This window comes from Carassius gibelio, chromosome A13, assembly GCF_023724105.1.
Source record: "Carassius gibelio isolate Cgi1373 ecotype wild population from Czech Republic chromosome A13, carGib1.2-hapl.c, whole genome shotgun sequence".
In the NCBI taxonomy this organism is placed as follows: Eukaryota; Metazoa; Chordata; class Actinopteri; order Cypriniformes; family Cyprinidae; genus Carassius; species Carassius gibelio.
Genome location: NC_068383.1, coordinates 845,756 through 865,755, shown reverse-complemented (window position 1 = coordinate 865,755; position 20,000 = coordinate 845,756). Strand labels below are relative to the sequence as shown.

Below are 20,000 nucleotides of genomic sequence, written 5' to 3'. Positions count from 1 at the left end.
TAACATACTGCACTATGTTTGTTTAAAAATGAACTGAATTTAGTTAAATTAACAAATAACATAATGTCTATCAAAGGTCTAAAAGATAAGAGTAACAACATTCAACTGCCACAACATGTATGATTGTATTGATTGTATTGATAACAGAAGTATCAGAGGAATCAAAGGCAGAAGGTTAGTCTTGGAGAAGCATTAAAAGGTTTGTTTGAGCTGTTTCTGAAGCTGTAGTGGTGAAGATGAGAGGATCTCAGGAGTCTGACCTGAATCTTCACAGCGATCAGCACTGAGCTCAAATCCTTGTCCAGCTCCTTCAACACGATCAGCCTCTTCAGCGTCACACTGCACAGCCTGAGACACACACAATCACTCCGTTACTCTAGTTATACTCATGTTAAACTCTGTTTCTCACTGCACAGAGAGTGAATCAGTGATCTGTTTCAGACGGACCAGTCTCTCATTCTCAGCTCTGACATGCAAATATCACCCACCATCCCAGCATAATATAGAGTTTTACGTGAGAGAAGCCTGTGTTTGTGTGAGTGTGTGTGTGTGTGTGTGTGTGTGTGTGTGTGTGTTGGGTGCGTTCAGTTTGTCTCTGTGATGAGATCCAGTGCTGGTGAAATGAGACTCTCAGGCATTTCCTCTTCCTGCATCACAGCTGCTCTGAGTTACTGAGGACACACACACACACACACACACACACACACACACACACACACACACACAGGAGGAACCCATCTCTCCACCCAGAGCTCATTCCACACAAAGCCATTTCCAGAGATGTCAACATCTGTCTGTCTCTCTGACCCACTTTCTGCTGCTGCTTCAGTCTCTGACAGAGAAAAGAAGATCTGCGTCACTGCTTCACATCTTCATCATCTTCATCATCATCATCGTCATTACTGAGCTCACAATATCCATTAACAGACAGAAACGAAGTCTCCGCTTTGAAATTTTATCACAAATCTCAATAAGTGCAGTTCTTTTTGCTCTTTAATGACAGATCACTGTAGCATCTGTTCAGCCTAAACAAATTCAAACAACTTTATCTGAACTAATAATCACAATAACTTTCTACTTTATTACTTTTGATAAGAAATAAATCCTCAGCTTTCAAATTCTGTCGGTTTTAGCAATATTTGCCCACTCTTCTTTGCAGAACTGCTCAAGTTCAGTTCAGTTTGATCTCTTCTCAAACACAGCTATAAATGTGTTTTTAGAAGTTGGTCATTTATAAACTTGATAATCTTGAAAGTTTGTTCAAATGGGGAGCTGAGCAATATTCATGTCAATGTTAAACAAAAATGATCATGCTGTTTGAGTCACACGTCTGTTTACATAGTTTTTATTTATAAAGTGACTTCCTCTCCCAGCACTGATGCTCCACAGGAGTGCCGTCACACAGATAACACGCGTGTGTGTGTGTGTGTGTGTGTGTGTGTGCTGCAGGTCTCCTATCACACACTCGTGACACAGGAACTACTTCAACAGCAGACAGACATGCTTTCACACACAAGCATCTCAGAACTCCAGCTGTAGATCCTTAGATGTTCCTCATTGACCTGTTTGACATCAGCGTGTTAGAGTGAATATCTAACGAACGCTAGCTGAACAAAAACACTCTCAAACACCACGAGAGAGAGACAGAGAGAGAGAGACAGCCTGTATCTCGGCCACAGCGTCACACGTTGTTCTTGTTTCGCTCCATTATCGTCTTCTCTCTTCTCCTGCATTATTAAGAGCTGCTAAAGCGGCTGCTTGTTTAAAAGCTTCTCGTGAATATTTAAGGACTCGCGGCTGCCAGAGAGCATGATGGAAGAAATCACAAGAAAACCTGAGGAGAACGAACATATTCAGGATGCATGAGAAGATGTGAATGGAAACATTTGCCGTATGGGAGGTCAAAAAGAGTCCTACATCACAAAAGGAAAAATGGTGAGGTAGAGTTGAGTGTCATCAGCATAGCAGTGGTATGAAAAGCCATGTTTCTGAATGACAGAACTTAGTGATGCCATGTAGACAGAGAAGAGAAGTGGTCCAAGAACCGAGCCCTGAGGCACCCCAGTAGTTAGATGTTGTGACTTGGACACCTCACCTCTCCAAGATAACACTGATAGGTAAGACTCAAACCATTGAAGTGTGGTTCCTGAGATGCCTTTTGTCAGTAGGGTTGATAGGAGGATCTGGAGGTTAACCGTGTCAAAAGCAGCGGACAGATCAAGCAAGTATCACCGTACAATTCAGAACTATATCATGCTCAACATCACTGTTAGAGCGTAACTTCACAGTAATAGAGTTTTACATGAGAGAAGCAAATCTGTGTTTCACTGCAGCAGAAGTATGTATAATGTGTGAACAAAGACAAATTTGCAAGGAAACTAAAGTAAAAAGTAAAAAAATAAAACGAAGTAAAATAATAATATCACAAAAAGTAAATTAACTAAAAAAGTACATTAAAAGTCAATAAAATAATAAATAGAAAATAATTTAGAAGTCAACTTTAATAAAGTAATAAAATTAAGCAAAATAAAATGAGTGTAAATTAATATAAAACAAAACTGTAAGAATAAAATATGTTTTTCAGGATCTTGGCAGCAGATGGTAGAGTCAAAAACTAAGGTTTAATTCTCTGAATGAATCCTGCGTCACTGAGATCAGGACACACACACACACACACACGCACACACACACACACACTGGTATTATCCCTCATGGGACACACACAGGATTTATATGTCGCTTCATGCAATCCCAGACACACAAATCCACATCAAAGGCTATTAGCATGAAAATCTGAACAGAATCTGTGATGCGCTCTCAGACGTGTTTTTGCACATTAGTTTTTGTTTTACACACACACACTCACACAAATTTATATTTATGTATGTGAGCTGGCCCAGATCCGGCATGGTTCTGGACCAGATCCAAAATGGTACTGGACCAGATCTGGCCCACATTTAGGCCAAATCATCATAAAGGAATCCAGAGCTGGCCCACGTGAGTTTTGCTGTCTGGGAATGATTCGCGATCCCGCTCCGAACTCCCGAACTGACTCAAATGATTTGTGATCCCCAAACTGACTCAAATGATTCGCGAACCTGCTTTGAACTCCCGAACTGACTCAAATGATTCGTGATCCCCAAACTGACTCAAATGATTCGCGAACCTGCTTTGAACTCCCGAAATGACTCAAATGATTCGCGATCCCGCTACGAACTCCCGAACTGACTCAAATGATTCGTGATCCCCAAACTGACTCAAATGATTCGCGAACCTGCTTTGAACTCCCGAAATGACTCAAATGATTCGTGATCCCGCTACGAACTCCCGAACTGATTCCAATGAATCGCGATCCCGCTTGAATCCGCTTTGAACTCCCGAACTGACTAAAATGATTCGCAATCCCGCTACGAACTCCCGAACTGACTCAAATGATTCGTGATCCCCAAACTGACTCAAATGATTCACGATCCCGCTACGAACTCCCAAACTGACTCAAATGATTCGCGATCCCGCTTGAATCCGCTTTGAACTCCCGAACTGACTAAAATGATTCGCGAACCCGCTACGAACTCCCGAACTGACTCAAATGATTTGTGATCCCCAAACTGACTCAAATGATTCGCGAACCTGCTTTGAACTCCCGAACTGACTCAAATGATTCGTGATCCCCAAACTGACTCAAATGATTCGCGAACCTGCTTTGAACTCCCGAAATGACTCAAATGATTCGCGATCCCGCTACGAACTCCCGAACTGACTCAAATGATTCGTGATCCCCAAACTGACTCAAATGATTCGCGAACCTGCTTTGAACTCCCGAAATGACTCAAATGATTCGTGATCCCGCTACGAACTCCCGAACTGATTCCAATGAATCGCGATCCCGCTTGAATCCGCTTTGAACTCCCGAACTGACTAAAATGATTCGCAATCCCGCTACGAACTCCCGAACTGACTCAAATGATTCGTGATCCCCAAACTGACTCAAATGATTCACGATCCCGCTACGAACTCCCAAACTGACTCAAATGATTCGCGAACCTGCTTTGAACTCCCATACTGACTCAAATGATTCGCGATCCCGCTCCGAACTCCCGAACTGGTTCAAATGATTCACGCTCCATACACCGAACCAGGGCTGGACTGGGACAAAAAAATGAGCCCTGGACTTCATCCAGACCGGCCCACTATGTATGTAAACATGCGTGCGCACACACACTACATGTGTATACATACATTAATCTGCATGTAAAGTTACTGATTAGAATGTATTATTATCAAAACCAAGAAAAAACTATTAAAATAATAAACAAAGAAAATGCAAATGATTGTATCAGGCTTAATTTTAAATATCTAAAGGTCTTAATTTATGTGCTTCTTATTATTGTAATATAAATATTAATGCTTAGGCTACACAATTTCTGCTGTAACTATTTCATCTGCTGCAACATAACACTTCTTTTGTTTTGTTTTTTATATTAATTGACACATATTACCTCTGACCTGTTGGCTGCTTATAGTAGGCTAGTATTAAGACCACTGATCTACAGTAAACGTGATTTATAAAGACCACTGATCTACAATAAAATAAAATAGTAATTAAGACAAAGAACATTGTGTAGTGATTTATAATTAATTTTTCTTAACATAATCAAAGGCCTTTAAAAATCCTTGAAGTAGACTGGCTTATATATTCAAATGCAGAGCTCAATGCTAGGGTTCAAAACTGTACTTGCCCTGCCAAAAAAAAAAAACATAAATAAACATAAAATTGCTATTGTTTTCTTTGTAAATAAGCTGCAATCTCATCTCACAATTCCAATTTCAATTCCACAATAAACACTAACTATTAGGTTCAAACATTAATGAAGACAAGTGAACAGTCAGTAATAAAATAAGAAAAAATGATCATAAATAGCACCGTTTTCAGGTACAGATATTGCATAATCAAATGTAAAATACTTCACTTAACACACACACACACACACACACGTACATACACACACACACACACACACACATATACATACATACATATATATCCTTGTTAAAGCTGTTACTCAAGAGCAGTGAGTTATTTCTCTTTGTCTTTTGTTCACATTAATGACACAGACCGACAGAAGGTATAAGGCTTGTGCCTGGCACTTTAAGGGATTTTTTTCTCAATTGATTACAAATGAAAAAAAAAAAAAAAAAATATATATATATATATATATATATATATATATATATATATATATATATATATATATATATATATATATATATATATATATAAATGCAGTTTTCATTATAATAACAATTATTTAATGACAGGTGAAAATATAATAAATATGTACTATAGTGCACACATTTAGCAAAATACTCCTTTCTTGTGGCTATTTTTCTCAACTAACCTGCTATGGTCTTTAAATGGCTTTCTTGAGGCAAAAGTAACATTCTGTGAAATAATTGTTCTCCTGCTGTTTTGACTGATGACTGATTGATTGATATTATTTATGAGGCATATATACATTTCTGTAAGTTGTACAGTATCTTTAAACAGAAAGTAACAGATGATAGGTGTAACTTTACTTGAACTGAGGCGCTAAAGCGATCTGTCATGTCACATTTTCTGACCCCAAAAACGGTATTGTCTGAAATTTGTAATAAAATGGACAGAACCTGAGAGCTGAGAATTTTAAATGTCATTTATATAGATCAGTGAGTGGTGGCATATTACAGCTGGAATATCCTTAACAATCAATGCAGTAGCCTGCGTGTGTCATTACACTTCTGTCTCACCTCAACAGTCAAGTCCCGTCCTGCTGACGTCTTCACTCAAGTCTTTTGCACGAATTGAAAGGAGAAGTAAGCATAACAATTAATATAAAAATATAGCCCTAATTAATAAAATATTAATAGCAATTATATACGGCTAGCCTATATGAATGAATGAATAAATGAATGATGGATTTATATAGTGCTTTGTTGTGTATTGTTGTCCACCCAAAGCGCTGTACAATCACGTGTCTCTCCTCATCCACCCGCAGTGTGCAGATATATATACCTAATGATGAAAATAATAACAGCCTTATGTTACATATATTTTATTTCAAAGAGCAATTCTGTTTTTCATGGTTTTAATTTAAGTTTCAGTTTTAGTTAACTTTAAAACTCCTGCTCATCATTGGTTACTCTTACATTAAAAGCCATTATATAAACTATTAAAGAATATCTGTAACAAACGACCCCACATTGTGACACTATGAGCGGCTATAAATAAAACAAAACTGATGGAAACACTCAATAGAGGTTTAGAAATGAAGTGTCTTTGTGTTTCAGAGAGCGTGAATAACGATCGGAGCCGGTCCTGAGCGAAGCCTCCAGCAGACGAACACAAAGACTTTTACATCCCTGCATCTTTGTCTGTCAGGAAGTGGATTTACAGCCTAAAGTACAGCACTGAAAGCTCTTGTGTCTGCAGTCCACACAGCTCTTAATGCACAGAGACGGTTCTGATGTCCTGAGAGAAAGAACCAGAACACACATTTACTCAAATAAAGTTGATTATACGCTGTAAAACCTGATGAGCTACAGTCACTTCAATAAATCATCTGAACCTTAAACTAAGATTAAAAAAAAGATTTTGTATTTCCTTTGAGTACACTAAAAATGCCTTATCTTATGTTTTTTTTCTACATATTTTTCTACATGGGTTAGAGCAGCATTGCTCTTGTGATTGATGCACACGTACACATATTAATGGGAGTATCGAGGAAAACTGTTTGCTTTTGGATCCGTAAACAGTGATGCGTGATGACAGACTTAACAATTACATAATGACCTTGTGCAAAAACACATAAAATAACACCTCATTCCAACATTTACTGTCCAAAGCGAAGCATGCTGGGAACTCATTTAGTTCAAAATCTGCATAATGCAATTGAGTGAAAGGAACTTCCTCCAGTTCATGTGAGGATACGGCACAGATACTGATACCCCTGAACTCACGAGAAGAGGAAAGAGAACATTAAACAGAAGAAAGAAAGTGTTTCTGTGCTAAAACTCTTAGTCAGGAGATTCCTGACAACACTCTGATAGAGAAAACAGTCAGAGAGAGAAGAAGCTGGACGCAAAACAATCAATAACAGAAGAGAAAGTCAAAGCTCAGCGAGAAGAAACTGCTCTCGTTTCATTCAGAAAAACAGTAAAAGAGTGAATAAAACAAGCCAAAGATCTTTACGCTTGAGCACATGTGATCTACAGATGTTCACGCTGCTCAGTACAAGACAAGAGCAAGACCAGGTTTAACTGAGAGAATCAGACGTCTCTGCTCGCCCGAACAGAGATCTGGACGCCTGTCCGAAAGCTGTCTGTCCTGCAAATAAATGACCTGTAGCTGCTGGAAAACCACACGCAGGAAATGCCTGAGTGAAGAGAGAGAGAGAGAGAGAGAGAGAGGAAGAGAGAGAGAGAGAGGAAGAGAGAGAGAGAGAGAGAGAGAGAGAGAGAGAGAGAGAGAGAGAGATTGTTTCGGAGCGGCTCCTCCCTGCACGAGGACGTCCAAACTCTTCCGACAGGATCCATAAACTGTGATCCCACTGTGATTCCTGAAGCTGAAGAACGGACGGGAAACTCCTGGATGACCACAGACGCAGTAATCCCCATCAGAAGCTACACTCAGAAATAACTAGTAAACTCACAATTAATCACAGAGAAACATGAAACACTGAAATAATCTATAATATTTTTACAATGTAAAGTCAAGGCCCAGTCACATCAAGAACAAAACCTATAACTATATTAGCGTGCAGACCAAATTTTATTCTAAGATGTTTTGTCATCTGTCACTTTAAATGCTAGAACGCTTTATAGTCAGCTGGATTCTAATTGGCTCGTTGAACAGCTGGGAAATCGTTCCTCTGTGTCGCTTTCATTATAGTTGAGGTGTGAACGCACTATTCTTTAATATTTAGACTGATTTTAAAAACAAATCATTATTAAGGTTCACAAATCAAGATCCTTTTCCTATTTGGCTCCTAAACTCTGGAATAACCTACCTAACATTGTTCGGGAGGCAGACACACTCTTGCAGTTTAAATCTAGATTAAAGACCCATCTCTTTAACCTGGCATACACATAACATACTAATATGCTTTTAATATCCAAATCCGTTAAAGGATTTTTAGGCTGCATTAATTAGGTAAACCGGAACCGGAAACACTTCACATAACACCGTACTTTCTACATCATTAGAAGAATGGCATCTACGCTAATATTTGTCTGTTTCTCTCTTGTTCAGAGGTCACCGTGGCCACCAGATCCAGTCTGTGTCCAGATCAGAGGGTCACTGCAGTCACCCGGATCCAGTACGTATCCAGACCAGATGGTGGATCAGCACCTAGAAAGGACCTCTACTGCCCTGAAAGACAGCGGAGACCAGGACAACTAGAGCCCAGATACAGATCCCCTGTAAAGACCTTGTCTCAGAGGAGCACCAGGACAAGACCACAGGAAACAGATGATTCTTCTGCACAATCTGACTTTGCTGCAGTCTGGAATTGAACTACTGGTTTCGTCTGGTCAGAGGAGAACTGACCCCAACTGAGCCTGGTTTCTCCCAAGGTTTTTTTCTCCATTCTGTCACCGATGGAGTTTCGGTTCCTTGCCGCTGTCACCTCTGGCTTGCTTAGTTGGGGTCACTTCATCTACAGCGATATCATTGACTTGATTGCAAATAAAAACAGACACTATTTAACTGAACAGAGATGACATCACTGAATTCAATGATGAACTGCCTGATAATTGAGTGTTTAGTTTTGTTCTATTGCATTATTGTCACACTATTTTCCTATTTAATAGTACAGTAAAGTGCTTTGATCTGTATTGTTAAAAGTGCAATATAAATAAAGGTAACTTGATTAATAAAGCTAAGGTTCTACTCGTGGTTGGTGTGAGAGGCCTTCAGTGTCACTGATTAAAGAGGGCTGATTAACAACGGCTTTAGTGTTACAAGGTTACAAGCTGCTTACAGCAGGTTTGTTTACAGCAGACGAGGCTTTAGAGCATCTGATTAGATGACCAAACACATGCAGCTCATTGTGTGTGTGTGTGTGTGTGTGTGTGTGTGTGTCCTCAAGCACTGGCCCTGATCGTCTCTGTCTTTGATAACACGTTGAGTCTGTGAAAGTGTTTGTGCTGATATCTGCAGTGACGTCCAGTGGCTTCATCTCAACCAGAGGAGCATCTTCAAAAATACAAGTTTTTATATATTATCTAAATATATTTGGATTCTATGGAGTCAATTTAAGGCCGTATATATATAGATACGCAAAAAATTTACGTTTTGCAAACGAAAATTAAAGTATTGAGGAAAATAAATTAGCTTTTTGCTGTCATGATGAGCAGAGACTTTCGAGTGGATCATTTATTTTTATTCAGTAGCATTAAAACATTCATGTTCTCGTTTTATTTACTTTTTTAACAAATGTACACTCTTAGAAAAAAAGGTTTATTGGGGTTCTATATAGAACCATAGGGTTCTTTACTCAACTCCAAAGAACCTTTGATGCTAAAAAGGTTCTATAATGAGAAGGAAGAACCCTTTTGGCACAAAGGTTCTTTAGGATATTATTCATTCATATATTACATTATTCTGCAACATTTTGTATTTGTAATTAAATTATTGTTTGTAGTAACATAATATCACATTTTAATCATGCAGATTTTTGGAGAAAAACTGAAATGGCACTCTTCGTGTGATATTGATTAAATACAAAAAATTATATAAATGTATACATTTTCTAACCCTATATCTTGAATTTTGTGATCATTCACATGCATTCATAAATGCATTTGAATACACAGAATAATGCAGTGAAAGAATGCACTCAAAATGCACACGCGCACTAGTATGACTTCATCATGTAACTTTACATTAGCCTAGATGCGTGCACTTTTTAGGCACTATTTGTTTAGTTTTTGAATATACTTGATACTGTTAAAAGGCACACAAAGTTCACATATCACACCTAAACACGCGTGGAAAACGTAATTATAACTACTAAATTAGTTTTAAATGCCCATCCATATACAGCTATGATTCCCGAACTCCCGAACTGACTCAAATGACTCGCGAACCCGCTACGAACTCCCAAACTGACTCAAATGATTTGCGATCCCCAAACTGACTCAAATGATTCGCGAACCCGCTACGAACTCCCGAACCGATTCAAATGATCTATGATCTACCACTCTATGCTGCTCAGTGCTCGTGTAGTCTACTACTGAGAACATAGAGCGCCCTCTCGTGTCTGTAGACGGTAATGTTTTATCTTGGTCCTAGATAAATGCGATTTATAGTCCAGGGCGATTTATGCTTTTTTCCTCGTCATGACGTATTTTTGGACTGATGCGAGTTATACTTAGGTGTGATTTAGTCTGAAAAATACGGTAATGATAAAAAAATAATAATAGCCTTACATTAACCTATATTACATGAAAAGACATGATCAACGGACTGTGGGATGGACAAAAAATATTTTATCAATCTCTGATAATCTCAGGTTGCTCTGGTCACCCTGGTTTGTTTTTTCAATAAACTCGTGGTCACGACATTATCACGTTCCCAAGAATTAATATCTCGTGGCCACGACAAAACTAAACCAAAAAGACTTGAGTTAAAAAAAAAAATTTATAATTATAATTTTATGCCAGTAGTTATGTAAATGAAAAACGAATTCGCGATCGAGATAAAACTTGAGTCGTAGACCTCTTTAATGATGTAGGTTATAGTTGATGAAGTGAATTGCATTATTTTACATTAAAACTAGCAGTAACCCTGAATGAATGTGAGCAAAGAACGCTTCTGTGCGCTGGCGTCCTCCACAAGTTAAGAGATATTAAACAAATACTTGCAGTTAACCAAATGATACACATTTTAATGCGATAAAAGTGTGCACATCGAGAGAAATAAACAGCAAATGTTCATGTTAACAACTTCTTTGAGAAAACGCTGCTAATACATTTGTTAATCAAGTAAATAAAATGAAAACATTAATGTTTTAATGCTACTTTAAACGATCCACTGGACAGGACCTGGATCCATAGACAGTAAAAGAAATGGACACAGCGACCCCATTGGAACTCAATTGACACAAGTGAAGCCCATTTTTAGCACTTCAGTTTCTGACGCGCAGACTCAAACGAAGCTTGATGACGTCAGCAACCTGTCTGACAGATGTAAATCTTCTAGTAGCTGTGCGTGCAAACTGCCATCGTTAATCTTGCAGAGACGGCGAGCTTGAGCGGGGAGTTCTTTGTCGTGAGTGAGCAGGAGTAAGTATTCTGATTAATTATTTTGTATAGTATTTTAAAATGTAACGCCAGTACGCCATATTAAGTTAATTGCCTGCGAGCTTCTCCTCCTGTTTGTACGGTAATGCGACAGAGAGCCGAGTGGTTATGACGCAATCGTTAGCCTATTTTTTACAAAAACTGTTTCTACGGGGCCATAATGTAACATAGAAGGTAATGGAGCCCTTTATACATTGTCGTGTATCTTTAGAAATAAATAATGGATAAACAGAGTCTTTAAACGCCTCAGATGTAAAGTTATTCGCTGTCAAAGTGACGCCAAAATGAATGCTAACGCAAGTGAAGTTCTGCTACAAGATGGCAGCCCCCACCCGACTTCAACTTCCGGTCGAGTTCCTTGCCCCTTGCTTCCTTGCTGCCTGCCTGGATCAGTGATCTGCGTCTCAGGACGATGACGTCAGTTCCAGGGAGTCGTGTTGTACACGCCCCCATCCCTTGACTCCGCCCCCACGTCAAAACATTGCCACAAAGAGAGACGTGCAGAAAAGTGAAGCGCAAAGGAAAAATGGTATCGCAAGCTCAAACTAGACTGACACGCAAAATAAAAGCAGCGTTGCAAATAAATTAATAGATATGACCATGGAAAACATTTATTTCAAAATCATTGCTTTCGCACTGTTTCATGTTTTGCAATTCTTAATTTTTGTTTGCAAAAAGCAAATGTATTTTCCTCAATACTTTAATTTTCGTTTGCAAAACGTAATTTTTTGCCTATATAGTGACCGACCCTGATCATCTCAGAACCAGTCATCTGATGCTCCTGATGTTCGGATCTCGTCTTGTTTTGGTGTGGTGGTGTGCTGATGAAGGGTGGAGTGAGTTTCTGCTCCGTGTGTTGAGTTCAGATCCCGTCTGTGTGTAAGCGATCCGTCTCGTGAGGTTTCCAGCGGGAAGCCCCTCATAACAGATCAGAAGCACAGCTCATGTCTAAAGATGCTCAGGATCTCCTTCACATGCTGTGACTTCAGCGTTCAGATAACACTGACCATATTCCCTCACAACATGTGTTTATCAGACGTGTGTTTAACACATCTGTGTGGATGTGTGTTAGCAGTTCATCTTTCTGAATATAAATATCTCACTCTATACTGTATGAATAGTGAGTATGGTCTAGATTAGAAGTAGGGTCATTAAAAACAGCTGAAGTCTGACTGAAGTTCAGTCAGTTCATGCAGGAAGAGAACAGTGGAAATATAACACACACACACACACACACTTTCTGAACACTTAACGTCCTCATGAATCTGAATCTTCATTCTCTGCTTGAGAAAGTCACACACAGACTTACATTCAGACTCATTCTGAAACATTAATTACACACAATCGTCTCACTTCACCTAAGTGATAAAGACCGTTACTGTAATGTGATGGTTTCTGTGCATCTATTCATTTATTCAAAACTCTTCTATCATCAACATGTTTTATATTTCACTGAAAAGATTTTAGAATTATTTTGTGGGGCTTAAAATGATAAATGTGGTATTAACCTTCCTGTGCTTAATCAAGGGAGAAAGCAAGTCATAACAGTAGGAATAATCTTTTGTTAAATATAGTCAGAGGCGGGTCTGGATTAAACTATTAGTTTGATCTGAAAAACTGCAGAAACAGTGTATCAGTGTATCAGTGTGTGTGAGTATCCTGCAACGGTGTTGTTGTCATGTGACTATACTCACTAGCTGCTCTCCCATTGGATGATGGCGTGTACTTCACCAACATACTGGGACGACCTTTCTGAGCCATCACAGCTCGACTACACACACACACACACACACACACACACTCACACACACACACACACAGCCCTCACTGGGCTTGAACTCCTGCTGTAGCGGCCGAGAGAGCAATGAGACGAGAGCTGGACACATCTGGGTCAGAGCTGATTAATGGAGCCGCTCCTGAGAGGAGGCCAGTCCCACACCTGCACTGGGCACACACACACACACACACACACACACAGACCACACATCTGCAGCACTGCATGCACTACACACACACACATCTTGATTCTGATCACTGCACTATAACCACAATGACGTCACTAAACTGCTGAAAGTGCTGCGTGATGTCATCGGTCAACAGTTTCTGCGCTGTAATCCATCATTCCCAGTGTTTTCCTGACCTCAGCAGCAACCTGAAAAACTAAAACACCCCGAAGTCTCCAGAGCAGACGGACACGTGTTTCTCTGAAGATCTCAGCCAAGTGAACTTAAGAAAGAGAAACACAAACACACAAAGAGTGATGGATAGATCCGTCACGGGAAATGTGTTTACATTGCAGTGCAGCACTGTACCTCGCTGTCACACACACACACACACCCATCTGGAGCACTGCATGCATTACACACACACACACACACACACCGTCTGCACTTCATCAGCTTGAGAAGCTCCATGTGAAGAATGACATCAGGGTGAAGGAACATGTCCACTGACTTCCCAGAAAAACACATTATGACGGGGGTGTGAAAGCGTTCTGGAATTCCCCAGAGTGAGAGCGAAAGTTCGGATACAGAAGGAAACGGAAAACACAAGAACTGGAATTCTGAATACTGAAACAGAAACACCAGAACAGACGCTCATCTGCTGCGACTCACTTCTCAACACATGAAGAAACACATCCATCTCCCAAAACGACCGAACTATGGAGAAACGATCTGTGCAGCAGGAGTGTGTGAATCCGTGCAGCAGGAGTGTGTGACGCGTTCGGTGTGATTCTACTAGAACTCAAAGCTGACCACAGATAACAAGACTTACACAATAACAAGACAACATTAACAAACAACACTCCACTAACCACGATGCTCTCTGACATTGTTTACTAACACATTCCTTCTTCTGTAGAGCACTAAAGAAGATATTTAAAAATATATATTCCTTAAGAATTCCAGAAAATGAAACACAGCACTCTTTACTTTAAAAATATATTTTGTGTTCCACAGAAGAAATCTAGAGAAGAAATCTTTAACTAAAGGTTAAAAGGGATGTAAATGATAAGAGAAGGATGATTTTGTGTGCACCATCATGTAGATACCACACTTTCAGCACCACAGTAACACACCACAGTACTATAGTGCTGAAACATCGGTGTAAGGAGGAGATGCCGAACATGAGTAAACATGAGTTTGGTGTCACACTGTCAAACTTCCATCAGAGAAGCTGAACAATCACACACACACACACACACACACACTCGTACCGGGGCACGCAGCTCGGACAGGAGCGGTCGATCTCCCAGGTGGCGAACAGGTTCATGGGGACGGGCATCGCCCCGGATCCCCCGGAGCCCCACAGCACTGCTCCTGCTCCGGACACCGCTGTGGGAGCCGCTCCGCCGCCGCTGCCGGGGTTCAGGAAGGCGGCCCGAAGCCCTCCTCTCTCCAGCGCTGCCGCCATCATCGCTTCAGCCGCTCCGCTCTCGCATGCACCGATCAGATCGCGACGCGGACCGGAGAGACCAGAGCTGCTGCCGCGCCGCGCGTCTCTGCGCGAGACTCCGCTTCACCGGAGAGGATGAGTGTCTGAGGCGGAGCTTCTGCAGCGCGCGCCGTGACCGACAGAGGGCATCATCATCATCATCATCATCATCATCATCAGCGCTGACCTCAATACACACAGATACAGAAAGAACAGGAGAAATGGGAAATATACATACACACACTGCAAAGATGTAAGTCATAATAGATGGAATATAGCCTACCGTGTTTACAAACAGAAATATTTGTAAAAAAAAAAAAAAAAGGTATACCCAACAACCACCAATATTACATTTACATTATGCATTTGCTTAAATGACATCATGACATCATGTGGAGGTGTAGAGTTATTAATTCTACACAGCTTTGGTTTGCCTGTCCGAGCAGTCAGCTGGGTTCTGGTTAGTGGGGGTTAGTTATGGTTAGTTCGGGTCAGGGTTAGTTGTGTCAGTCTCTGTAGGTTACTCTGTCTGTGAAGCTCTGATGAATGAGAATCAAGAGTTCAGGTCTGTGACGGACAGCAGCATGTGAGGAGCACACATTCCTCTGATAACAGCTGCACATTACACACAGAGCCTCTTCCACAAATACAGTCAAAAAGAGGATTTTTCTGTATCTTTCTCTGGTGAAACAGTCTAATATTTTTAACAAATGTTGAAAGTTGGTTTATTGTTGAAACTAGTCAAAATTAAAGTAACACAACATGGGCGTCTCCAGTGTTGACTTCATCTCTCTCGCGTTCTCTTACACACACACACACACACACACACACACACACACACACACACACACACACACACACACACACACACACAAACACACACACACACAAACACACACACACACACACACACACACACACACAGTCTGTCCAGGGATGTGCTGGACTGTAGCTCTATCTAGTGGAGAGTCTGGAGCACACACACATCTTCACATCTTCTCTGACTGACATTAGAATAGTATTTTTTCATGTCATTACATTGTTTAGAGCATAAGAACAAAATTAAATTTTGAATAATAAATCATCAATGCATTTTTAGGTTTCAGGATTTTTTTATACCAAATGTTGTATAAAGCTGATTCTCAACTATGTTATGAAAGATATAATAGAAGGAGTTGATATACACTTTTGTTTTATGCAGTATGTGTGTAAAAGGGACATAAGAGGGTTTACAATGTGTATCTATACACTATATCTAATGTGCACACTGATGTTCCTGGGGCAACATGTAATGACAAAAAGATATAAAAGTTAAAAGAATAATTAGCAAGGTTTTCATAATATTATCTAATATTTCATAGGAATATGTTGTGTCTCCCAGAACGTGTAATGATCACACTTTTAGTCCTGCTGTCCTCTGCAGTGGACATGAATGAAATCAATGTCCTGTGGTTTTTTGTTGACACTCACACAGAGCGCAGTCATTAGTCCGCTGGCTGTAATTACACACAAAACTGAGAGTACACTGCGTTTACTAAAGTGTTTTCTTAGCATTTCAACATGGCATCATCTTCTGATGAACACATGAATGTTTATTTGAATTACTGTCTATTGAACACATTAAACACATTTGCATTTGTTTGATTTTCTTGTGATTTCTTATGTAAAGCCAAACCTCTTTCACCTAACATATATTCTTATGCCGTACTCCTGAGATTTTAAGGTAATACATTTATAATTAAGCAACAGATTTGCAGGTTAATGGTCACATGACATGGAGGTAAAAGAAGGAAATATTTCCTTTTCCTTTTTACTTTGGTTGGAATGTACTTCATGTTGTTAATAACAACAAATGGAATATATTTTCTTTCTCTTTGTATTTTTATATCAATATGGCACAATATTATATGCTATTTAAATCAATGTGATAAACATCAGGTCTGATTATATTATGTAAATTGTATGATGTAATGTAATTTGGAATCAGGAACAGACTACGGTTGGCAAGTAATCTTCCACACAGCTTTCAGATGAACAGTGGTTACACACACATATACTGAAGGGTTTGATCAGAATTATTGCTAGAGCAATGTAGTATTCACTGGATATCAGTCTCTAGTGTCACTACTACGCTCTTTTCTTCTTTACTTTGCTCTTCCTCAAGCTTTTCAACTGTTTGTATCTGTTGTTCTGTGTCAACTCTAAATGTTATCAGGTGGTGTTATGTTTGTAAAGTCTATTTGTGATGTTCCTGGAGACAAGCTTTCAGCTGACGGCCAGAAGAGGGCGCTGAGAGACAAGTGTGTTTCATCACGTGTTCTTCTCTCCTGTCTGTGAGTGTAAACATCAGCTGCATCATGATCTAAAGGACTGAAGGCTGTCGGGTAAAAGAAGAGAACACTGATGAAGTTCACTCAGTCTTCTCTCCTTTACTCCTGACCTCTTTAATACAGCGTTTTCTGTCCTTTCCATCCATGTTAATGTCGGAAAAAATAAAGATTGCAAAAATTTAGTGCAACATTATAACGAAAGAATCTACATTAGGTGAAATTTCCCTTTAAGACTATTTTAAGAACAGATTTGACCAATAAGCAGTATTGGCGATTTAATGACATGCACTTTTCCACTCATTTAGCGCGATGTGATTGAGGAAGTCTGTCGGGAGTGGGCGTGGCTTCCGCGGCCGGCCACGCCTCCTGAATAAGAGCCGCACGCGCGCTCACGCGGAGACCGAGCAGCTGATGAAGATCGTCTGGAGATCCGCTGGTATTAGACTGACTCGCATCGGCTGATGAGCTCGCAGGTGAGATCTCGTCCTCTCTTAACTCGTGCAGTGTGTTGTGTTGTGTTGAGCAGCTCGTGGCTCTAATGTCTCTTCGGCTGAGCTCAGTCCGTGTGTGATTGTCTTCATCGGTCAGTCTGAGTCACAGATCAACAATCAAAGGTCACGTTCCGTCACGAGTCTCACATTTCCACAGACGGAGGCTCTGTCTCATCCGTGTTTCCATCAGGGCTTGTCATCTCCAGTGTCCTGGTGCTCCTAGTGTCTGCTGAATGAAGATCCTGCGTGAAGAACTGTAGTTTTTACAGCACTCTCATTGTGTGAACATCATCAGGGAGATTCCTCACACCTCATCATTCTTGATGTTGTTAAATTCACCAGTTATCAAACACCTTCAGTTCCAGCTCCACAGAAGAGTCAGTTCAGGATCAGAGTGAATACTGAATCACAAACACTTATTTCTGACTCGTCCCTGAAGTCCTGGTGGATCCTGCATCATCAGTTCAGAGTAAGTAAGTGATGTGCACTTGTGCAGTTGTATTTTCAGCATCATTCCTCCAGTCTTCAGTGTCACATGATCTTCAGAAATCATGATTTCACTGCTCGAGAAACATTTCTGATTATTATCAATAATGAAGTCACCTTTATTTATATAGCGCTTTAAACAAAATACATTACGTCAAAGTAACTGAACAACATTCATTTGGAAAACAGTGCGTCAATAATGCAAAATGATAGTTAAAGGCAGTTCATCATTGAATTCAGTGATGTCATCTCTGTTCAGTTTAAATAGTGTCTGTGCATTTATTTGCAATCAAGTCAATGATATCGCTGTAGATGAAGTGACCCCAACTAAGCAAGCCAGAGGCGACAGCGGCAAGGAACCGAAACTCCATCGGTGACAGAATGGAGAAAAAAACCTTGGGAGAAACCAGGCTCAGTTGGGGTCAGTTCTCCTCTGACCAGACGAAACCAGTAGTTCAATTCCAGACTGCAGCAAAGTCAGATTGTGCAGAAGAATCATCTGTTTCCTGTGGTCTTGTCCTGAGGTTGGAGTGTGTGTGTGTGTGTGTGTGTGTGTGTGTGTGTGTCTGGAGTATCTGGGCCGGAGGTTGGAGTATGTGTGTGTGTGTGTGTCTGGAGTATCTGGGCCGGAGGTTGGAGTGTGTGTGTGTGTGTGTGTCTGGAGTATCTGGGCCGGAGGTTGGAGTATGTGTGTGTGTGTGTGTCTGGAGTATCTGGGCCGGAGGTTGGAGTGTGTGTGTGTGTGTGTGTCTGGAGTATCTGGGCCGGAGGTTGGAGTGTGTGTGTGATCTGTGTGTTCTGTTCTTCTCGGAGCAGGATGTTTAGACGTTCTTCTGGAAGCGCTGTGTTTATCGCTCTGGACCTTTCTCTGACTCTGTCTCACAGAAAGCTCTTGGTTTCTTTCATGTTTTCTATCTTATGGAGCACATTTGATTCGGATCAGTTTTAGACCTTTATTTTAATCTTTGAAAGGCGAATCAAAATCACTGCTGCTGTCACTGTTGCACATCGTTTAATTCAGTGTCTTTATGAGCTGCTCTGATGTAATGGACCCGAGTTATTGAAAACACATGAAGAATAACATTCACTCGCATGATATTGCGGTAAATAATAGTATTTCAGACGAGAGTAGATCAGACTCATTCTAATGAGAGCGGTCACTGTGTGCTGGAGAGTCTGAGATTAACATGCTGCATTCATATAAAACTGACCACACTTCACCAATCCAGTCACACTCTCACAGAAGAGAAACTTCATGCAACGCAGAAACTTCTGGAAACGTTTTACTGTGGTGATGTATTCAGATGATAATAATGATATTATTCAGGTTCCAGGATTATTTATGAGCATCAGCAAACACATGAACAGAGAGACCAAGAAAACAGGTTAGACTGAAAACATTCACACAGATCATACGTGAACACAGACCAGGACTCTTAGAGTTAACTAAAGCTGCAGCAAACATTAGAGAACACAGTCATTACTTGAAACTGAAATAATACTGAGGTTACAAAAAAACATAATAAAAATAGTAGTAGCTTGATACTAAATGACATTGACACAAACCAAATGTGAAACAAAATAGATTTCATCATAGATCACTCATAAATATGATGGACGAGCGTAAAAGACAGATAAATATTAATCAGTTTGTTTAAAATCACCCAACAGTGTGAATGGAAAGTGAATTAAAGGTTCAACATTTCACTCGTGGTTTTTGCCCTGAGTATCAGCGGCGTGTGGTGGTTCAGATGAAGTCCCGACGCTCTCGTTCTGCTCAACACAGGGTCATGGGTTCAGTTCCCAGCACATGCATGACCTGATGAAGTGTAAACCATGAATCTAATGTAAATCACTGTGGATAAAAGCGTCTGCCAAAAACATGAATTTAAGTGATGACAGGGAAATAAGAGTCCTG

The 20,000-nt window shown here is 40.2% G+C and overlaps 2 protein-coding genes across 4 annotated transcripts in view; one reads left to right on the top strand and one right to left on the bottom strand.

Moving 5' to 3' along the window:
- The window catches only part of zmp:0000000755 (phosphofurin acidic cluster sorting protein 2), a 34,518-nt gene extending 19,524 nt beyond the window's left edge, over positions 1-14,994 (bottom strand). Inside the window, exons 1-2 of the mRNA XM_052612315.1 lie at positions 14,558-14,994; positions 261-348 (exon numbers count right to left, since the gene is read on the bottom strand). Coding sequence (XP_052468275.1) covers positions 261-348; positions 14,558-14,757 — 288 coding nt within the window. The 5' untranslated portion in view covers positions 14,758-14,994. The remainder of the gene's footprint in view (positions 1-260; positions 349-14,557) is intronic.
- A 2,433-nt stretch (positions 14,995-17,427) lies between these two features.
- The window catches only part of LOC128025820 (protein LBH), a 5,796-nt gene continuing 3,223 nt past the window's right edge, over positions 17,428-20,000 (top strand). Inside the window, exon 1 of one of the 3 annotated variants that reach the window (XM_052612350.1) lies at positions 17,428-17,578. The gene's annotated coding sequence lies outside the window, so the exon portion shown is untranslated. Of the gene's footprint in view, positions 18,066-18,843 lie in introns of those variants that run through there. The other 2 variants (XM_052612351.1, XM_052612352.1) reach the window with 2 other exon arrangements.